General features: G+C 38.9%; 1 protein-coding gene across 11 annotated transcripts in view; it reads left to right on the forward strand.

The window, feature by feature from the left end:
* PPP1R12B (protein phosphatase 1 regulatory subunit 12B) overlaps positions 1-23,419 on the forward strand; it is a 213,868-nt gene that overhangs the window by 110,402 nt on the left and 80,047 nt on the right. For 10 of the 11 annotated variants that reach the window (XM_019821983.3, XM_019821984.3, XM_045048676.1 and 7 more), the window contains 5 exons: positions 12,371-12,461; positions 17,028-17,231; positions 19,100-19,289; positions 19,377-19,489; positions 21,842-21,883. In XM_019821983.3, coding sequence (XP_019677542.2) covers positions 12,371-12,461; positions 17,028-17,231; positions 19,100-19,289; positions 19,377-19,489; positions 21,842-21,883 — 640 coding nt within the window. Of the gene's footprint in view, positions 1-12,370; positions 12,462-17,027; positions 17,232-19,099; positions 19,290-19,376; positions 19,490-21,841; positions 21,884-23,419 lie in introns of those variants that run through there. The other variant, XR_006591626.1, reaches the window with a different exon arrangement.

Genomic DNA, 23,419 nt, shown 5'->3' on the forward strand with positions numbered 1-23,419 from the left:
CATGAGCTGAGCCAAAGTTGGCCGCCCAACCAACTGAGCCACCCAGGCACCCCAGCTTCAGTGTTTTTTTAAATAAAATATTAAAAATATAGCTGAGGCCCCTGTGTATGTCTCCCCGGTATCATCCCCTGGACTCCCTCCCTAGAAGTGGTCACTATACTGAATTTGGTAAAACCATTTGCAAAGTTTTATTAGTTACTATTCTTTTTATGTATACGCACATTACTACTTTTACATGTTTTTGTTCCTTATATGAATTGTATTGTTGTGTACGTATCATTCTGAAACCTGCTGTTTTTACTTAGCATTTTTTTGTTCATTTTGAATGTTCACTTTAGTCCATTGTGTAAATATACCACAATTTGGTTTTATTTTTTGTCTGCTCTTGGACATTTAGGTCATCTTTCTTTTTCTTTCTTTCTTTCTTTCTTTCTTTCTTTCTTTCTTTCTTTCTTTCTTTCTTTCTTTCTTTCTTTCTCTAATACTAATTAATTATACTGCTGTGTACGTTCTTGTTCATGTTTCCTTATCTAAATGCGTAACAGTTTCTCAAGGGTGTTTATTTTCAAATGGAATTTCTGGATGTAAAGAGTGAGTACGTCTTTACTTGAGATGCCAGATTGGCTCTCCTGTTTACACTCGCCAGCAGTGTATGAGAGTTTTTACTTCTTTACAACTAATGTTATACTTGATAATGTCAGTGGTTTTTGCTTTTGCCAATCTAAGGAAGATGAAGTGGTTTCTCCTTGTTTTAATTTGCATTTCATGATCGTTAAGTGAAACTGAACATTTTCTCTTATGTTTATAGACTTTGGGGATTTCCTGTTTTGCAAATTCCCTGATTATATGCTTTGTTAATTATTTTTTCTTGGGTTTTTGGTCTTTTTTTTAATTGGTATAAGTTCTTTACATATTCAAGATACTAATATTTTGCAAGTTATGTATCTGTGGTAATTTTTAGTTTGTCTTCCAGTGTCTGGAAGTGTCTTATGGATATTCCATAATCTATTCAATTGTTTCCCCTATTTTTTTATATTTGGATTCTTGCCATGAATATTTTGTGTGTTGGCTTTCTTGAATTTTTTTCTTAAAAAAAAAATTTAGTGGTGGTGCTGAAGTTGACCTGGTCTATTTTGTAGTTAGTAATAAATATTGGAGACAGTTGGCCAAGCCCTGTTGGTACAGCCTGTGGGTATGAAATAAAGCAGCACTTGCACTTTTGGCACCTGAATCTGCCATTCTTGGCCTCCCTAACACCTGTCTGACCAATGAACTAACTGTCGAGTGACCTACATGCATAAAACATTGTCATTTGTGAAACTGGCTTTGGCACTTGATGCTGGAGTGTTTTTAATAGAACAAATGTTCAGAAGTACAAGAATTCAAGGTGATATAGTACTTTTCAAAGCTAGGTCACAGAAACACCAGACTCACATTGTTTGTAAAGCAAAAGGTGTTCTCTGAGCTGTAGTTTGGTGCTATATAACTTAAGAGTTTAGAGCAGGGATCAGACTTTTTCTGTAAAGGGCCAGACAGTAAATATGTGGGGCTTTATGGGCCATATGGTTTCTGCTGCAACTGCTCAATTCTGCCTTTGTAGCACAGGCTTGCCCATTCGTTTCGTTTATATGTCGCCCATGACTGCTTTGGCCCTACAGTGGAGTTGTTGAGTAGCGTTGTAAAGCCTGAAAGATATGCTATCTGGCCCTTTACAGAAAAAGTTTGCAACCTTGACACTATTGACATTTTGAGCCAGATCATTCTTTGTCATTGTCCCCTGGGGGGGGGGGGGTGGAATTATTCCCTGTTGAGAACTACTGCTCTAAAGGATTCAGGAAATGCTTCATTTAGCCAAGGGAAATCCTCTCTCCTTTTAAAATAATTATTCTGATTAGCGGAGTTGTAGCTTTGATTCCTTGCTTAAACTTTAGCTCTGATCTCAGTGTTGAACTAGAGAAGAGAATATGTCACAGGAGCACTTTCTGAATACAGTTGTCCCTAAGCTGCGACATCAGATCATATCCTGATATGTGACACAAATCATATCTAGAAGTCTTTCTGATCTGTAGTTATTAGCTTCTCCGATCGAGCAATACTTACACTCTCCCTCTATTTAGCTTTAAGCTATCTATGCCAGATCTGAAATTTGTCCCTGCATTTGTCTGTCATGTGTTGTTTTTGTCTCTCTCTTTACCACTGTTGACATTTGCCAGTTGGCTGGGCTTGAGCCTCTAGTGAGGCAGTATTTACAGCCCACTTGGGTAGATGCAGCAACTAGGATAGCCCAAGGGCAGATGAAATCATACCCAGAATGAGAAAGCTGCATCTCTCTAACTCTATCTTCTTTCACATGAAGGAGAGAGTTCCCCCTCCCCTCTCTATGAAATGAGAAGTAGTATTGATTGGTTTGGTACAGTGTATAAAATATACATCTAATGGGATGATATTTTGGGCACTATTAACAGCATTGGCTCTACCGAGCCCCAAGATTTTGCTTTCCCTGCCTTTTCTCCTCCCCTTCCTTTCCTCCTCCTTCTTAGTAGCAGGTTCTTAGCAAATTGCAAGCTTTGCCTCTGGCTTGCTGGATAGCAGTGGAAGTGCAAGCCTTTTCTAGTTTCCAAGGGAGACCGGGTGCTGAGACTGCAGTCCTGCCCAGCAGCCACTTACCTTTCTTGCTATTCGTCTCCACACATCTTTTGACCTTCATTCTGCTATGCAGGCCTGCGCGAGGAGGTAACAGTCTGTTTTCTCGGCGCTCTCTTTGTAAAGGGGGCAGAGGGAAAGCAGGGTGGTTCGGGTAAGGCATATGGGGTTAGCAGAGTATAAATGCTGCCGTAAGGAAAAAAGTGTCTCTGAAGTGTGCTGTATCTGTGAGCTTGATCCTATTTGCCGTATCTATAAATATCTTAAAGATATGGTATCTTTAAGCACTACATTATACAACTTAAAAGTGCCACATATAAAAATGCAAAATTAATGTAATAATGCCTCTGAGAAGCACAGAAGAAAATGGGAACTTAATCTTTGAGAAGAAAATAAAATCAATTGGTTTTAAACTTAACTGGCTGACAAACTGCATTCTGTTAGGCTTATGTTGTATGAGCTGAATCGAGTTTTCAAGTTTAAGGAAAGAGTTTGGTGATAACATCCCTTAATTGGATTCTCAAGACTTCTGGGGCTGTGCTGTCCAATATGGTAGCCGGTAGCCATATGTAGCTATTTAGATTTAATTTAATTAAAAATTACACAACTTTTCCATTATCATACAAAGTTCTGTTGGACTATACCAAAGAAAATGACCTATAGGATACAGGAAATTTATTATCTGACCAGAACCAATGAATGAGCATTTTAGTGAGAAGACTTAGAGGCTATTTGTCCAGAAGCAGCATAAATATGGATTCACTGTGATTTAAAGCTACATGGGACCTTAAAACTATAGACTTACCCTTCATTTTGTAAGTGAAGAAGCTAAGGTACCAGAAATTAAATGATTCTCTTAACGCCAAACAAGTAGGTAATGGCAGAACTAAAACTAGAACTCAGGTATGTGTTCTTTCTACTGTACCACAGTGTTAGCATCCCATACCCAATTAGAAATAGCAAGGAGAACTTGACCTAAAACCTACCTGATAGGGCCCTGGCAAGTGTAGAGTCAACTACATCCTCTGAAGGAGAATTTAGTCCCTCATATCACCTGTCACTTACAGTTTTTTTATGACACATGTTGGTAGCAACCTCTGAAAATATAAAAACCATTCTTTGCCAAGATAGAGTGTTGATTATGGTATACTTTTGGGAGACACCAGGGGAAGGTAGGAGAAGTCTAATGCAAGGTAGACATCTTTATTCACTAATTCCTGATATTGCTAGATTTGGAAAAAGAAATGTCTTATCCATAAATCCTCATAATTAAGATAGCATGGTCCTGGGTGGAATTGCAGGGCTATAAGATAAGAAACGTTGTACTGGAAGCAGGAGACCATGGTTATAACCCCTTTAGGTCTGCGGCTGAATAGCATTGTGACCTTAGGTAAGTATGTTAATGTTTCCTTAGGCTTTGATCAACTCATCTGACAAAACAGGAATCTGACATCTCTAGGTGAAGTCTTAGAATTAAATCAGGTGACTTTTTTTAAGTTTATTTATTTATTTTTGAGAGAGAGAAAGCATGAGTAGGGGAGGGACAGAGTGAGAGGGAATGAGAATCCCAAGCAGGCTCCACACTGTCAGTGAAGAGACCAATGTGGGGCTCAAACCCACAAACTGTGACATCATGACAGGAGCTGAAGTCAGATGCTTAATTGATTGAGCCACCCAGGCTCCCCTAAATCAGATGACTTCTTGACGTCATAAAGCCTCTAGCCACAGGTTTTTGATTCTGTTATTCCTCTAAATTGTCGCCTTCTCCTATAGCTAGCTAGCTATGTGTACTCCCAGATGGATGTTGAAGCAGTTCTTTTTGACCTTTCTGGAATACCTTTATCTATGTATCCTTATACATAGGATGTAGTCCAAGGAATTAAAAGCTGTCTTAAAAGACCATTAATTATTCTGTAATTAATGACCACGGCCTCACAAGTGCTATAAAAGACACATACTCAACGTGGTCCTTCCCTGTTTGAAGTTAACCTTTTAAGCACCCTCTCTGTTCAGTGCAGATTTTAGATATAGGACTCCTTAAAGCTATTTCAAAAATCAATTTCCTGTTGGTAATTCCAGACAAAAATTTTATTTCATCATTCTAGGGAAACCAGCTTTTGCTCTTGCCTTGGAGATCCTGGCAATTTCTCTTTCATTCTTCTACTTAAAGTAGTTTTATTTTACTTAGATAGCTCTTTGAACCTTCATGGAGAATATTTTCAAGGGAATTAAGACCTCTTCCAAATGAATTATCCATTTCTGGTAAAAATAATTAAGGGGAACTCCTTTATTAGATTAGATGGGATCGATATTACAGTACACCCAGCCTTTCTTTTCCAAAATACCACTGCTGAGCTTTTAATGAAGTATTGAGAATAATGTAATGGGAGGAGTGGTGGTGCTCAGGTAGCAGCAGCGGCTAAGCTGTACTAAGTACCTACTCTGTGCCAGCGAGTGTTCTAAGTACTTCATATGCTTTTTATTTAATCTTCCCAACAACCCTGTCTATACCTGCTAATATCTGTTACAGCTATTAATATCCTTGTTGTATAAGAAACTTGGGTTTAGAGTACTTAAATAGTTTATCCAAGATTATCTAGTAAGCAATTTGAGTCCCATGTCAGGGTACTTTATCACTACACTGTCCTTGTCAGAAGATATTTTAGGTCTTCTATTTATTGTGACTTTCTTCATGTTCACTGGTGATTTGCTAAGCATCTTGTTTACACAGCTTCTTGGAGCAAAATTAGTCCATCTGTGGTATACAAGGGACCCTATGGATTTTAGATGCAGAGGACAAATTATTTTTGGGTAGTCATGCTAATTTCTGTAATTATTTGAATTCAAATCAAATTTGAATTTGATTATGCAACCTCAAAGTCATAGTGAATACAAAGAAAAATGCTTCCTGCCCTCAAGGAAACATAGTAGACAGATACAGTAATCAAAGGATTTTGGCATTGGAATTCCTTTCTATGCCACTGAACTGGGGACATTAGCCTAGTTTTATCTAGATGTAAGAGGGCCAGAGGTATATGTTAAAGCCGTGGATTCTGTTATACTTTCTATTATACTATATTGTGAACACAGACCTATCTTCTTTTCATAGCAGTAAGGATTCATAGCAATCGTATAGCACTCAGATTTCATGGATGGCTCAAATGCTTGCTTCTCAGAGAGAGCAAGGTGTGTTGAGTGTGGGTCTGGCCTAGTGTAGGAGTTGCCAAATTTTTTCTGTAAAGGCCAGATAGTGAATATTTTAGGCTTTGCAGGCTATTTTGTGTTCTTTGCAAATATTAAACTCTGTTGCCGCAGTTAGGTAAAACTTTACAAAAATATGGCAGGCCAGATTTGGCTCATGACCAGAGTTTGCTCACCACATGGTCTAGACTTTAGAAAGTACAAGGACTTGGGCTCTACCAAAACCCTAGTGCGTCCTCAAGGCAGCTGTGGTCAGGTGCATCACTTTGTGAACCTTGGAATACACATCTAGGTAAAGAAAAATGAATGAAAATGTTTCTTCCTTCCTCAAAAATATTTATAGATTCAAGTACTGGAGTTTTCTGGGTTTTGTCTTTAGATTTTTTTTTCAAATTAAATCATAAACATTTCATATTGACACAGGTAACGAAATAGTATATGTGATACTCACTAACAAAACCTAAATACATAGATACATACATAGATAACAATCCAGACATATATGTTATAGAATGAAAATGGGTTATTTTCATGTGGTGGAATTCTCATTTATTTTTGTTTTTACATTTTTGTCTGTTTTCTAATGTTTCCATGAAAAACATATATGACTTCAAATATTCAAGACTTCAACTCAGGTAAAATGTTATTGATCTTACCTACCAGACCTGCTTTTACTAACACTGTTTCTCTCATTCTATTAAACCCTAGAGCAGGCAGTGGGATAAGCCAGTTTGAAGCTTTTTTCTTTCACTGTGGCTCCTATCTACTATGCATAGATAGTAGATAGTGGACTTTAAACTGACTATGGTTAATATCGTTAAGAAAATAGAAGATGGGAAATTTCAGCAAAGAACTGTAATCTATTTTAAAAAGAATCAAGTAGAAATTCTAGAACTGAAAATTTAATAATTGGAATTAGAAATTCAACTGGTGAGTTTATAGTAGACCAGCTGAAGATTTTTTAACAGTCAAAAATTAAGTATAATAGTGACGGTCTATATATTTTGCAGGTAGAAATGACATGTGAGTAGGCTGGTTGGTAACTGAGGCAGAATTTCATAGAGAGTTAGTCCTTAGTGTGGTCATCAGTTCCAGGGTCTGGTCCACAGCTTTGTAAATTTGGAGACTTATTTTTTTTCATTTCACCCAGAGGAGAGGAGCATATTAAGGAAGGACTCAAATATACCAAATTTACAGTGGATTGACAAATGTATCAGAATTCCCGTTTACTAATCTATGTTGAGGGAAGCTTGGGGACTCCTGGCTGGCTCAGTCAGTAGAACATGTGACTCTTGATCTCAGAGTGCTGAGTTCAAGCCCCACATTGGGCATGGAGTCTACATGAATGAATGAATGAATGAATGAATGAATGAATGAATGAATAGCTTGGTTGGGGACTTCTGCTTCAGGCCATGGCCTATCTAGTATACAAACTCCTCTCACTGAGAATAACTAAAAAAACTGGACAAATATTAACAAGTATCTTTGAAGATATTGGATTAAGGAATTGAGGACTTGAGGGATCAAGATCCCGGAGAGAAGGAAATCAAAAAGAGGTGAATCCAACATTTGTCTGTGCTTTTCCCCTTGAGGCATTTGCTGAGTAGTAAAGCCATAGCAATAAGGCTAAGAAACTGGGCAGGATTTTCAGTAGTCTCATGGAGCTGAGGGAACTAGAGTTCAGGAAGAGGGGCCCCATACCTTCATCTGGGACCACCGATGGGCTACATTCTAGAAGTAAAGGCTTACCAGAAATAGACCAGCCCTTGCAAAGACTGAAGGCTATCTTCCAGTCATCTCAATCTCAAAGTAGATTGAGGTCATTTGTCTTGGCCCTGTAGTTCTCAAAGTGTGATGTTAGAAGCATCACGGAAGTCTAACTAGAAATGCAAATTCTCGCTCCCTACTCCAGACCTACTGAAACAGGACTTTTAGGGGTAGAGCCTAGCAATTTGTATTTCACAAACCCCCTAAATAATTCTGATGTAGATGAAAGTTTGAGAATCACTTCCTTAACCTAACTGCCAGAGGAAAAGAATATCCTCTCTGGAGGATGACATCTTTCAGAGCTGCAAGTTATCACTACATTTTTCATTAAAGGTGTTTGACTGTTATACTCAACCTTGCTGGACTCTCAGTTTCTGAGGAGTGATGGGTTCAGTGTTAAATGTGATAAATACTGGGTGGCTCAGTCAGTTGAGGGTCTGACTCTTGATTTCTGCTTAGGTCATGATCCCCGCGTTGTGGGATTGAGTCTCCTCCATGCTCAGAGTGGAGCCTGCTTGAGATTCTCCTCTCTCTCTCTCTCTCCCCCTCTCCCCCCTCTCTCCTCCTCCCTCACCCTCTCCCCCACTCATGTGCTCCTCTTTCTCTCTCTCTCACATAAAAATAATAAATGTGATAAATACTATATTTTTTATTGTTTAAACTGCATCTCTCAGATAATGTGAAAATGGTCCAGAAGGCAACTTCCCGCACTTATAATTTTCCTTATAAAGACATGTATTCAAATATTTTAAAAAATATTTGGCATTAATTCAGAAATTAGCAGACATACCAAATTTACCAAAAGACTGATTCACCAAAAGACTTAGAAAAATAAACAATAACAAAAGATCCAGATATTGATGTTATCAGACATGGACTTTAAACTAACTATGGTTAATATTGTTAAGAAAATAGAAGATGGGAAATTTCAACAAAGAACTGTAATCTATTTTAAAAAGAATCAAGTAGAAATTCTAGAACTGAAAATTTAATAATTGGAATTAGAAACTCAACTGGTGAGTTTATAGTAGACCAGCTGAAGAGATAATTAGTGAACTAGTTAGATAGACAGTAGAAAATATCCAGAATGGGGGCACTTGGCTGGCTCCGTTGAAAGAGTGTGCTACTCTTGTTCTCAGGGTTGTGAGTTCAAGCCCTACATTGCATCTAGAAACAATTTAAATAAATAAAACTTTAAAAAAGAAATACATATCCAGAATGAAACCCAGAGAGAGAAAAGGATGGGAAATACAGAAAAAGCAAAATAAATGAATAGATCATGGCCAGTAAGATCTAACGTAGATATAATTGGAGTCCAGAGGAAGAAAAAAGAACTGACTACTTTTATCCTGGAATACCATTTTTACTTGAAAGAATGACTGGGAAGGCTATGGTTTTCCAGACTTGGGTATTCAGCAGACATTTTCTTGAAAATGAACAAAGTGAGACTGTCACAAAGTATTTGTTGCCAACTATAAAACTTTAAATTTCAAGCAGAAATTAGAATTTTGGTAACTTGTGTCTGCCCATTATGAGTGGTATTATTGACTGCTGCTTCCCAATATTTAAAGACTGTCTTAAGTTCAAAGGTGGGGGCACCTGGGTGGCTCAGTTGGTTGAGCTTCCAGGTCTGGATTTTGGCTCAGGTCATAATCTCAGGGTCATGGGATCGATCCCTGTGTCGGGCTCCTCCTGAACATGGAGCCTGCTTAAGATTTTCTCTCTCTCCCCCTCTACCCTCCCCTCTAAAAAAATAAAATAATTTAAAAAAATGTTTAATAAAATATTAAAGATGATATTAAAGAATGATTTTTTATGTTTTATTTTTCCATTATTTTTATTGAGATATAATTGACATATAACATTGTATTAGTTTTAGGTGTAAAACTTAGTAATTTAATAAATATAAAATGATTACAACTAAGTGTAGTTAACATCCATCATCACACATAATTACAATTTTTTCCTCATGATAAGAACTTTTAAAATTACTCTCTTAACAATTTTCAAATACATAATAACGGCATTGTAAATTATAGTCACCATACTGTATATACCCAGGACTTACTAATCTTATAAACGAAAGTTTGTACCTTTTGAGCATGTTCACCTACTTTGCCCACCTTCTACTCCCTGCCTCTGTTAACTACAAATCAGTTCTCCATATCTATGAGGTTGTTTTTTTTTTTTTTTTTTAATATTTCACATGTAAGAGATCAGATTTTTCTCCCCCTCTTGATTTGTATGAGTTCTTTATTTGGGACAGTAATCCCTTTTCAGATATATGATTTGCCAATAGTTTCTTCCATTCTGTAAGTTGCCGTTTCATTTTGTTGATTGTTTGCTTTGCTGTGCAGAAGCTTTTTAGTTTGATATAGTCCTACTTATTTATTTTTGCTTTTGTTGCCTTTGCTTTTGGTATCAAATCCGAAAAAATCATTGCCAAGGCCAACGTCAAGGAACCTACCCCCTATGTTACCGAATGTGACTTATAAAATTATTATTCTGTAATGAAATGTGTCACCATTTGGAAGATCTGCACCAATGTTTTCCAAAGGACCAGTGTACAATAACTCGAAGTCATGCATGGGTAAGAAGGTCCATTCAAAGTGCAAGATAGACCAATAGACCAATAAATTAACATGGTTTCAGATTCCACATTGTTGCTAATCTTTAAGAAACTACCACTTCAGTTTTGGTATAGTATCAAGGAAAAATGTCCATAATTACCAGCTATTATAATACTCCTTCCTTTTCCAACTACAAACCTGTGCAAGACTGTATATTCTTTATATATTTTAACTGAAACACCACATTGCAACATATTGAATGAAGCATGTATGAAAATCCAGCTATCTCCTATTAAGCCAGCACTAAAGAAAATTTATAAAAATGAAATAAAGACTCTTGCTAAATTTTTTTGTTTTAGAAAATACAGTTATTTTTCATAAAAGATAAGTTATTGATGTAACTTTTTGTAATAGGGCTGATTATTTTTAAATACATAAGTGCATATTTTTTAAATTTCTGCTAAGGTAAATATTAAAAGATACACATAAACAAAAGTTCTTCGGGGGTCCTCAGTAATTTTTAAAAATGTAAAAGGGTCCTGAGACCAAAGAATTTGAGAATCATTGCTACAGATACTAAAATGACAATTAAAATATACTATAAGAATTGGGGCACCTGGGTGGCTCAGTTGGTTAAGTGTCCAACTTCAGCTCAGGTCATGATCTCATGGTTTGTGGGTTCGAGCCCCATGTCAGGCTCTGTGCTGACAGCTCAGAGCCTGGAGCCTGCTTCAGTTTCTGTCTCCCTGTCTTATGCTCCTCCCCCACTCACTCTCTGTCTCTCTCTGCTTCAAAAATAAACATTAAAAAAAATGTTTTAAATATACTATAAGAATTTTATGAACAATTTTGTGCCACTAAAGGTAAAAATATAAAGTTCTTTGAAAAACAAATACTACCAAAACAGAACATCTGACTAGGCCTAACTAAATCAATCAAAGAAATTGAACCCTTCATTTAAAACCTCCCATAAGGAACACTTAAGGGGCACCTGGGTGGCTCAGTCGGTTGAGCATCTGACTTCAGCTAGGGTCATGATCTCATGGTTGGTGAGTTCGAGCCCCACATCAGGCTCTGCTGACAGCTTGGAGCCTGGAGCCTGCTTGGGATTGTGTCTCCCTCTCTGTCTTCCCCTCCCCCGCTCATGCTCTGTCTCTCAAAAATAAATAAATGTTAAAAAAAAAATTTTAAAAAGAACACTTAAAATCCAGACGTCTTCATTGTGCACTTTACTAATTATTCCAGGAGGAAACAACCCTAATCTTACATAAATTCTTATAGAAAATCGACAAGGAGAGAACACTTCTTAACTTTTATAACCTTAATTTCCAGACTTGCCCAGTTGTTATAAGAAGGGAAAATTGTAGACCAATTTCTCTAATAAACAGGGATGGAGAAATCCTAAATTAAATAATACTGACTTTATATAAAAGTCAATCTATATAGGGGTACCTGGCTGACTCATTCGATAGAACATGTGATACTTGATCTCAAGGCTGTGAGTTCAAGTCCCAAATTGGACATAGAGCTTACTTTAAAAAAATATAAAATAAAATAAATATTTCTTTAAAAAAATATGATGCATCTTGGCCAAGTTGAGCTTATCCTAAGAATTCAAGGTTATTTTATCATTCAAAAATTATTCAATGTGATTCACCTTAGTAACAAAAAAAGAAGGAAAATGATAATAATCTCAATATATGGGAGAGAAACACATGTGATAAGTTTGACACACACTAATGATTAAAAAATAATTGATTAACTTCTCAATTAATTGAGAAGCAGTGTCTACAGAAATCTTAGACATCACAGTAATAAAATGCTGAATGCTTTTTCTCTCGAAAGGCAGGAACAAAGCATGGAAACTTACTATCATTACTCCTTTTCAACATGTCCTGGAGGTTCTGGCCAGGGCATTAAATCAAGAAAAGAAATAAAAATTGTAAGGATAGGGAAAGAAGAAATGAAATTCTCATTTCACAGATGACATGATTCTGCATGAAAAGTAATACATTTAAAAGTAATGTGTTGGATTATGCCATTTTCACTGATAGCGTTTCTATCATTTTGATTCTGCCCAAATTCATTCCTAGAGTGTAGAAATCACTTCAGTATGTGGAAGTCCCTTGTCATTCCTCAAGTACAGGTAGCAAAGATCTTACTTCTGGTATTACTTTTTTTCTTTGCAGGTCATATCTGACTCCTGTACGGGATGAGGAAGCAGAATCTTTACGGAAAGCACGCTCCAGACAAGCTCGGCAGACTCGAAGGTCTACTCAAGTGAGTGTGACCTTCTTTTTTATGTCATTTTGTCTATCTTCCTTTCTGTTGGAGCTATGATGAAAAAACAGTAAGATGAGAGCCTTATTCCAGCCACTGTAGTAAAAGTTTTCACCGGTCTTAAATCTTACACTACGTGGTATCAGATGAAGTTATAGCTACACCTACCCACTCTCCCTTTTATATCTCCAGGTTCAGAGCAGGTTTATCTCCTTTCCTTCACAAGACTCATCATTCCATTTGTGCTTAAGGGGCCACCCACATCTTAAGATCCCTAAAGGAGAACAGTTTGGCACTTCCTCAAAATGTTATGTATACAGATACCATACGATGTAGCAATTCTACTCTTAGGTATCTACTCAAGGAAAATGAAAACATATGTCCACACAAAAACTTGTACATAGATGTTTATAACAGCATTATTCACAGTAGCCCAAATCCCAAATTTAGGGTCATCTCTGAACTCTGGGTAGAGTTAACTTGCTACACATACCAAACTCCATGTGTGGAGCTTGCAGGCTTGCTGTAGAGTTGAGTCCTGGGCTCCCAGCTGCAGCAAGGTTTAGCATTGTGTGGGTGGTTGTGCCTCAGCTCTCCTTAGCAGGCATAGTGGTAATGGGCACAAGCTGAACCTTTGAGCAGACCAGATAAATTAAGCAGTTAACATAACTGGAGAAAAAAAGAATACAAATTTCCGTTAACAGAGAAACGGGTAAACGAAATGTTATATATTCATACAGTAGAATATTATTTGGCAATAGAAAGAAATGAAGTACTCATACATGTTAATGCTACAATGTGCATGAACCTTAAGAAAACCTTATGTTGGGGCGCCTGGGTGGCGCAGTCGGTTGGGCGTCCGACTTCAGCCAGGTCACGATCTCGCGGTCCGTGAGTTCGAGCCCCGCATCAGGCTCTGGGCTGATGGCTCAGAGCCTGGAGCCTGTTTCCGATTCTGTGTCTCCCTTTCTCTCTGCCCCTCCCCCGTTCATGCTCTGTCTCTCTCTGTCCCAAAAATAAATAAAAACGTTGAAAAAAAAAAAAGAAAACCTTATGTTAAGTGAAAGAAACCAGACATGATTCCATTTATATGAAAATACCCGGAATAGGCAAAGCCAGAGAAAGAGAAAATAGATTAGTGGTTGCCAGGGGTGGGAGAGAAGGAGGGATGGGGAGGGGCTGCTGATGAACGTGGAGTTTCTTTCTGGGGTGGTAAAATGTTCCGAAATGAGATGGTGATGATGGTTGTACAAGTCTGTGAATATGCTAAAAATCACTGCCTTGTATACAGGCAGACCTCATTTTATTGCACTTTGCAGGTACTGTCTATATATATATATATATATATATATATATATATATATATATGTATATATATATATGTGTGTGTGTGTACATATATACATACACACACACACACACACACACACACACACACAAATTGAAAGTTCAGAGTTCAGTGAGATGCATAACTGCAGATGTGGAAATAGCAAGAGAACTAGAGTTAGCTGTGGAGCCTGAAGACAGGATGAAAGGCTGTGATCTCATGATAAAACTTGAACAGATGAGGAGTTGCTTCTTATGGGTGAGCGAAAAAAGTTGTTTCTTGAGATGGAATCTACTCCTGGTGAAGATGCCGTGAAGATTATTGAAATGACAACAAAGGATTTAGAATACTATCTAAGCTTAGTTGATAAAGCAGTGGCAGGGTTTGAGAGGATTGAGTCCAATTTTGAAAGCAGTTCTACTGTGAGTAAGATGCTATCAAACAGTATCGCATGCTACAGAAAAATTGTTCGTGAAAGCAAGAGTCAACCCACGCAGCACATTTCCTTCATTGTTGTCGTATTGTAAGAAATTGCCACAGCCACCCTGATCAGTCAGCAGCCATTAACATAAAGGCATGACCCTCCACCAGCAAAAGGATTATGACTCACTGAAAAGCTCAGATGATTGTTAGCATTTTTTTAGCAGTAAAGTATTTTTTTATTAAGGTATATACATTGTTTTTTGAACATAGTGCTGTTGCACAATTAATAGACCACAACGTAGTGTAAACATAACTTTTATATGCACCGAGAAACCAGAAAATTTGTTTGACTGGCTGTATTGTGATACTCCCTTTATCACAGTGGTCTGGAATCAAACCCTCAACATCTCTGAGGTATGCCTGTACTTTTAAATGGTGGGTTTTATGATATGTGAATTTGTTTCAATAAAGATGTTTTTAAAAGAAAAAAAATTCCTAAGGGAGCCATTGAAGTAGGGAAGAGTTCGATATAATCTGTGTTATATTTTGTGGAAGTCCACCATGCAGAGAACTGATGGGAGTGGTAGGCAAAAGTATGTTTGTGAAGCCAGGAAACTAGAAGACCGGTTAGGAAACTATTACAGTAGTCCAAGCTGGGAGTACCAAGACCTTGAACGCAGTATGCAGTGGTGAGGAGAAGGGAGAGAAAGCTGTGAATTGGCATTAAGGAGGCAGAGGACGATGAACAGATGAAGCACAATTAAAAGGAGCAGCCAGAGAGATGAAAGTAAACCAGGAAGTAGTAACGGTATAGAAGTAAATGAAAAGTCAGTTTCCAGGGGCCCCTGGGTGGCTCAGTCGGTTGAGCATCCGACCTCAGCTCAGGTCATGATCTTGCCATTGGTGGCTTTGAGCCCATGTCGGGCTTTGTGCTGACAGCGCGGAGCTTGTTTTGGATTCTTTGTCTCCCTTTCTCTCTGCCCGTCCCCTGCTAGCACTCTCTCAAAAAAAAAAAAAAAAAAAAAAAAAAGAAAGAGAGAGAGAGAGAGAAAGTCAGTTTCCAGGTAAAAGGTGAAGGTAACAGTTTTAAATACTACAGAGGTCAAGTAAGAAGGCTGAGGACTGAAAAAGGGACTTCATAAATAGCCACAAAGGTACCCTTGTCTTCCCTGACCTTCCCCAAATAGGCTAAGTATCCTTCCTTTATAGTAATTATGACAGCTGTTGTTTTATTTTTGCTTGATTATTATTTCTCTGTTTTCCCCTCTTGGAATATAACCTCCATGAGGACCAAGACTGACGATAATTTTTTTGTTTCGGTTTAGTTTCTTGTGGTAAAATATACATAACATACAATTTACCACTTTAACCATTTTTCAAGTGTGTGGTTCAGTGGCATTAAGTAATTCACATCATTTTGCAACTGTTACCACCGTCTGTCTCCAGTACATTTCTTATCTTCCCAAACGGAAACTCCATACCCATTCAACAATAATGCCATCTCTCCCCCCAGCTTCTGGCAGCCACCATCCTACTTCTTATGTCTATGAATTTACTAATCTAAGTACTTCATACAAGTGGCATCATCCAGTGTTTGTCCTTTGGTGGCTGGCTTATTTCACTTAGCATAATGTCTTCTAGGTTCATTCAAGTTGTGGCATATGTATCAGTATTTCATTCTTTTTTAAGGATGAATGATATTCCTCTGTATATACCACATTTTGTTTGTTCACTCGTCTGCCGGTGGACACTTCAGTTGCTTCCACCGTTTGTACGTTGTGAATAATACCGCTATGAACGTGGGCAAACAAATGATCTCTCTGAGACCCTGCTTTCAGTTCTTTTGAGTAAATTCTCAGAAACGGAATTTGGTGGATCATATATTCTGTCTTAAACCTTACATTCCATTATACCCAACTGCTTTCTTATGTCTTTTCCACTAGATTAAAAGGTTCTTGCGTACAGGGATCATTTTGTCTTTATAGTTCCAGTGCTTAAAGACACTTAATAATTTATTAAGAGAGTGAGTGACTAAATTCATGATTAGTTTAAAAACAAACAAACAAGTTGTGGATATAGTACCTGCTCAACTACCTTCCAGCTTTAGAACTCCCATCTCCTGAGGACTTGAGCATATAACTGCTTGAGTTAGAATCCGTTCACTCTGGTCCTTACTCTCTTTCTCCCTTGTTCTACAGATGCCTCCTAATTGCTTTTCTTCCGCATGGCTGCTCCTGAGAGCCTGAGGGAAATATCAATTATTGGAAAGTTTCTGTGTGACATTCCTGGAGTTACTTAGAAAATCATCTTAGAGTAAAGCTAGTTTAGGTCGTGTCATGTTTTTGGTTGGCTGGCTGTTGTTGTTGTACCCTGGCTCTGAACTTTCACCTTTTTGGAGCTGGTTTTTCTTCCCATAAGTAAAATTAAGTTTTTCTAGTATCTGCTCTTCAGAGAATCTCTCTTGACAGCTATTTTCTCTTGGGAGGGTATGGAGCTTTCAAACAAAGATGTTGCAAACTAGGGGTATGAGAGAAGTACATCTACAACAGACAGGCATCAATGTTGCCCTGTTTCCTGGAACTCAAAGTGGAAAGCTAAGTATTGCATTTGAAAGGTACCTAGACCCAGGCTGGGCTCTGTGCACACTGAGGTGTTCATTTTTAAGCATATCTTGCTTGAAATGGCCTCATGCATTTGGGGAGCTTTGATACTGGACTTTGGTACTACCAGATCTTTAAGGCGGTTTCCCTGCTCATTTATTAAGAGTTATTCCTTGGTTAGAGTGAAACTTCCCTGACCTTGTGCCGTTTTCCCAGGGCGTGACACTAACGGACCTTCAAGAAGCAGAAAGGACATTCAGCCGGTCGAGGGCAGAACGGCAAGCTCAGGAGCAGCCTAGCCAGAAGCCTGCGGGCACTGAAGGGCTTGAGGGAAGCACAGAGAAGCATGAGCCCTCAGCAGTCCCGGCAAAGGAAGCTGGCGAGAGCCGTCAACCCTGGGGCGGGAGTCTGGATGAGGAGGTAAGTCACTTTTGCGGGCATGTACTGTGCTAAAAGCAGGGACATTAACGTGGGGAATCCCTTCCTCACTGATCAGTCAAGCGCCGTGCGGCTTTATCGTGAACAACTCCTAGAAAACACTGATAATGTCTGTCTCTAGTTGGCAAACCCGTGTGACTGAAAGAACTCAAGCTATCAGTCCTTAAGTGATCACTTGTTTCCTCTTGGAGTTAACTAATGCTTATTTTTTATCCGGTTTCATTGAAATGGTGACACATAACATTTTATTAGTTTTAGGTGCACAACATAATGGTTTGATATTTATAGTGAAATGATTACCTCAGTAAGTTTAGCTAACTAATTCTTAAACTAATGATGTCTTTCTATCCTAAAAAGAGAGGTTACAGTATAATAAAAATACAAATAGAAATGTGAGGATTTATTGAGTGTTTACTGTATCCTGGGCATTATTTCAGCTCCTTCATATGTATTAATTCATCTAATCCTCAAACAGCCCTCTGAGCCCTCACTTTAAATATGAGGAAATTGAGTCACAAAGAGGTTAACTAACTTGCCCAGTGTTTCACACAGATGAGAAGCGGTTAAACAAGAACTTGAACATGGCCAGTCAGGCTCCAGAGTGCTCTCTCAGCCATGATTATATTGTTCTCTAGATTCCTACAAACCTGATTTTACAAAGCACCACTCAGTCCCATGCCACAAGATGTCACTATTGAGGTTGACATGTTAACTTCTGTTCCCTTTCTCAAACAGGGTTATGTTTAGGGTGAATGTAACTCCTCCCGGTTTACCTCGGATGGTTCATATTACACCTGTTATCTCTGTAATTAGCGATACCATTCATCTTCACTCTGAGAAGTGTCTCAATTGGGATGTTAAATTTTACCATTACCATAGTTAGAGGAGAAAGGAATCCCCTTGGTCCATTGCTGAATGGCTAAGCTATATCAACTAACTAAGGTTTTTTTGGTTTTTTTCTGTGTTTTTTTTTTATCTGCTACTGTTTGTTTATTGAGTACTTATTACTAGCTACTGTTCTAAGCACCTAACGTACATGATCTCATACAATCCTCACAGCCCTCTCTAAGGAAGATATTATCCCTCTTTTACATATGAGGAACCTGAGGCTCAGAGAAGTTAAGTAACTTATTCAGGGCCACACAGCTAGTAAGTGCTGAAGCTAGAATTTGAACCAAGTTCTGTCGGATTCCAAAGCTTACTATATTTTATTGCTTCTGTCTTTATAAACAAAAAAGTATACAATCTCTACATGTAGCAATAATTATCTGTGCATCTGTAATAAACCAAGTTAAGGCTTATTATCAGACTCTGTCTTTTTCGTTGGGAAAAAAAGTTCAAAGGGGAAAATGGGAATTTTTTTAAGTTTCAGTAAGCCTGTTACGGCAGTTTGGTAGAATATTCAAAAATTTGTAGAATGCTTAGATTTGGTCTCTGTTCTCAGGTAACTGTATTGTTTCTTCATATTCCTGAACTTCTAATTTTTCTACTAAAACCTTGCCTTTCAGTGCTCCATCTTGAAAAGGCCACCATTCTTCTTATTTTCATTCCAAAATCAAAGGAATTTTTATTAACAAGATTAGTGTTGCCTCGTGCCCTTTGGTCGATTTAGGAAAAATTTTCCTGGCTGGGCTGCTATCAACATGATGGTATTATCAGAATAGGAATCCAGAAGCTGTTTCCTTTCTGGCTAACTAACTAACTGTAGTTCAGCTCAGTGGCTATTTATTGAGCATCTACTATTAGTAAGCGTCTTGGTATAGAAAACAAGCCCTTCTTTAAGAAGCCTGCTCTCCTTATCATTTGGTTGGACTTGACCTCTAACATCTCACCCTGTGGATTATTTCCAGCCTGTCTATCGTCGCCTGAGGTATTCAGCTCAGCCAGACAAACCCACAACACCAGTGTCTCCTTCTGCATCAAGACCCACTCTCTACACCAGTTCCCATCTGCTACGGACAAGCAGATCTTCAGTCCCTGACTCTGAGAGTTCAGAGACCACCACAAACACTGCAGTTGCAAAAGAAATGGACAAAAATGGTATGTGGAGCTTCAGAATATGCAGGCTCCTTGCTAGTGTGCCTGCCCCAGATTCCTAAGATCACACTTTGTTTTATCTCTGGCCAGAGAGTGAAGATGCAGATGTGGATGATCAGTCCTCTAATAGACTGTCCATCCGTGAGAGGAGGAGGCCCAAGGAACGACGAAGAGGCACAGGCATCAATTTCTGGACAAAGGACGTGAGTGGATTGGTCCATGCTGGGACATATCACATCACCCGTGGCTGTTGTCCTTTATGTTGACTTTAAAAAAGAGAGAACCTTGGGGAGCCTGGGTGGCGCAGTCGGTTAAGCGTCCGACTTCAGCCAGGTCACGATCTCGCGGTCCGGGAGTTTGAGCCCCGCGTCAGGCTCTGGGCTGATGGCTTGGAGCCTGGAGCCTGTTTCCGATTCTGTGTCTCCCTCTCTCTCTGCCCCTCCCCCCGTTCATGCTCTGTCTCTCTGTCCCAAAAATAAATAAACGTTGAAAAAAAAAAAATTTAAAAAAGAGAGAACCTCATGTGGTCCCATAAATCTTGCAGATTATCAAGACACATTACTGAGGAAAGAGAAGACTCACCTAGTGTGGGACTCGTTTGGTGTATTCTTGGCTGCATGCCCACTGCCTAGAACAGTAGTACCAGGCACATAGTAGGCACTCAGTAAATAATTGGTGAAGAATGAAAAAAACTGAAAATCAACAACAACCATGTAAGCAAATATAACAAGGGAATAAGCCTGTCCAATATCAGCCGTTCTCCCTAATATTGCCCAAAAGTCATGCAGGTAGACAACAATATCTTAATATCACATATGAGCAGAGACTCTAACAAAATACTTTAGGAGCATTACAAGAATTTCAGGGAGCTTAAAATCTGTTTGTAACACAAGTTCATCTGACTCAATTTTACTCTTTTGGAGGAGAAAAGAAACAATATGAACTAGATTAACTTTGGCTTTAAAATAAAGACAAATGTACCAGTGCTTACTAACTGCAAACACACATTCAGTACTTTAATTCGCCCTCTTGTTCTATACCCTTCTCTCTTTTTTTTAAGTTTATGTATTTAAGAGAAGTTATTAAAAAAATTTTGAGGAGCACCTGGGTGGCTCAGGCAGTTAAGCATCTGACTCTTGCTGTCGGCTCAGGTCATCATCTCATGGTTCATGAGCTTGAGCCCCATGTTGGGCTCTGTGCTGACAGTGTGGAGCCTGCTTGGGATGCTCTCTCTCCCTCTCTCTCTCTCTGCCCCTCTCCTGCTCGCTCTCTGTCTCTCAAAGTAAATAAATAAACAAAATTTATTTTGAGAGCGAGAGAGAGAGAGTGAACAAGGGGGGACAGAGAGAGAGAGGGAGAAAGAATCCCAAGCAGGCCTCATGCTGTCAGCATGGAGCCTGAGGTGGGGCTCGAACCCAGGAACCGTGAGATATGACCTGAGCCGAAACCAAGAGTTGGATGTTTAACCAACTGAGCCACCCAGGAGCCCCTCTTCTATACCCTTCTCACTCAGCTTTGTTATTGGCATTTTTAAAAATGTTTGTTTATTTGTTTTGGGAGAGAGAGAGAGAGAGATCACGCGTGTGCAAGCAGGGTGATAGTGGGGAGGGCAGAAAGAGAGAGAGAGAATTCCAAGCAGGCTCCATGCTGTCAGTGCAGAGCCTGTCTCAAGGCTCGATCTCATGAAGTGTGAGATCATGACCTGAGCGCAAATCAACCAGGTGAGCCACCCAGGCACCCCTGTTATTGGCATTTTAAAAATTCAAGTGACCAATAATCAGGAGGTCCCTGAATACCAATGATCATTTGAAAGTTAGATGAACCGGGGCTGATGGCTCGGAGCCTGGAGCCTGTTTCCGATTCTGTGTCTCCCTCTCTCTCTGCCCCTCCCCCGTTCATGCTCTGTCTCTCTCTGTCCCAAAAATAAATAAAAAACGCTGAAAAAAAAAAAAATTCAAAAAAGAAAGTTAGATGAACCATTCAGTGAGACAAGAAATGAGATGGTATATAGTCATCTGTTAGAAACTATTTTTTAGGTAAAAGTATCTCTTTTTTTTTAAAAAAAAAAAAAGCTTTTCAAATTTATTTTTTATTTATTTTGAGAGAGAGAAGGCGAAAGAGAATTAAACAGGCTGTGTGCTGTCAGTGCAGAGCCCGACACAAGGCTCGATCTCATGACCATGAGATCAAGACCTGAGCTGAAATCAAGAGTCTCACGCTTAACCAACTGAACCACCGAGGCACCCCGAAAAGTATCTCATTTTTATAGGACCAAACAGATAACTATTGACAGAGATGAAATAAAGTCTGTCTTTCTTAATGACCCCCCTTTTCCAGCTATGGCTTATTTGACGTTTTTAATGACAGGCAATGTTCCTAAGCTGTCTGCCTTTGGCGGCTGTTAAAAGCAGCAGTAACAGAGCGTCACTTGGCAGTCAGTTCTCATTGCCTATGTTTGAAATGCCAAGATGCATAATTGATGGGAGCTGACCTTGTTGCTTTCAAGGATGTCTGTGACCATGGTCCTCTTGTTTTTCTCCCTCCTTCCTTTTTAGGAAGATGAAACTGACGTCTCTGAAGAGGTAAAAGCAGCACTGGTAAGTGGCAAGTCAATGAGGCCTGTCCCTTTTGGTTCAGCCTTTCTCATGTGCATACACTTTTAATAGAAAAGAGCAGGCCCTATGCAGATTTGCATTGAGGGAGAGTTTGGAGGTAGACATCGCTCTGAGAGATGTGGCCGGTGTTGGTTGGTGGTATTGTCTCAGTTGCTGTAACAATGCCCATGCTCTTGAGCAAGTTTCCTGCGTTTCTCTATGCCTTCTGCTGATATCTCACACAGTTGTAGGATCTGTCTGTTTTTTCTCTCCTGTGAATATGTTATTGGATTATAGAAAGTACTTGGAAATCTTTGGAAGGAAATTGAAGAGTGATACTATTTCTCTTATGGATCTACACTTATATATAGAAAGGAACATAAATGTGAAGAATGCAAACATTACACAATCCAAAAGCTACTTATATTTGACTTTGAAATAAGATTAAACCCTTGACTCTTCTACAACTCCAGCCTAGCATCCAACTTTTCTCTGTGGTGCGTAGCCCGGGCCCAGCTTTCTTGAAACTCCAGGTTCCTGAAAGCCACTCAAACATGACAGAAAGTTAGTGGTTCCCTTATTAGTACTGTTGTTCACGAAGGAATGTGGTTTTGACTAAATGAATTGAGACTATATGTACATTTTTATTGGAAATTATGTAAAAAGATGGCCTTCTTGTAGCCTACAGTTAGTTGAAAGTATGTTCTCAGAATATATTTGATAACCCATCCTGAAAATTGACAACTAACTCATTCTTAGCAGAAGAGATAAAAATACTATATTATGCCATTGACCTGCCTATATCTTAGTCAAGATCCAAAACAGTCAGTAGTGGCCTTCCAAAAAGCAATGCCCAGGTGACTAATGGTGACACAGGTGGGAATTGCCTACTCTTGGTTGAAGCTAGGTGACTTCACAAAGATGAGCTGTGTCAGGTGGAAATAGCACAAAAGAGGTTCTGTTGGAGCAGGATGTGTGAGTGTGTGTGTGTGTGTGTGTGTATGTGTGTATACGTGTGTGTGTTATTTGCATGCACAAATAACAGTAATTCTTCAGTTCTTCAAGGGGGGCTGGGAAAGGCTTTTGGAGACACAGAGTGGATGTAGGAAAGTTGCTTTGGGGAATTATAAGATACCTAAAGAGAGGATCTGCATAATAGATTATAGAGCACTGCAATGGACTGTAATCCCTTGAGAGTTACAGAGGCCATTTAAATCCATAAAGGGAATAACAACAAGGACGGCTTTTGTTGTGACACAATGTCTTTTGTCAGTGAAAATCTGTGTCTCCACCTTTCCAAAGCACTTGGCATGGGAAAATCCTAACATAGGGCACCAGGTAAGGAAAGCTAAGATGTTCTTGATGCAGTGCTTCCCAGAGAATTTCATTTTAGGACAGTTGACTGAAAATTCTAGAAAGGATTTTCTGATTGGTGAGGAATCGCAGAGACTACTGAGGTTTGACGTGAAAGTCATTTGTCGGACTGAGAAACATTTCACTCATCCAGTTGCTTGAGGCATCTACTAGTGTCTACCATGT

This window comes from Felis catus, chromosome F1 (assembly GCF_018350175.1).
Source record: "Felis catus isolate Fca126 chromosome F1, F.catus_Fca126_mat1.0, whole genome shotgun sequence".
Taxonomy (NCBI): domain Eukaryota; kingdom Metazoa; phylum Chordata; class Mammalia; order Carnivora; family Felidae; genus Felis; species Felis catus.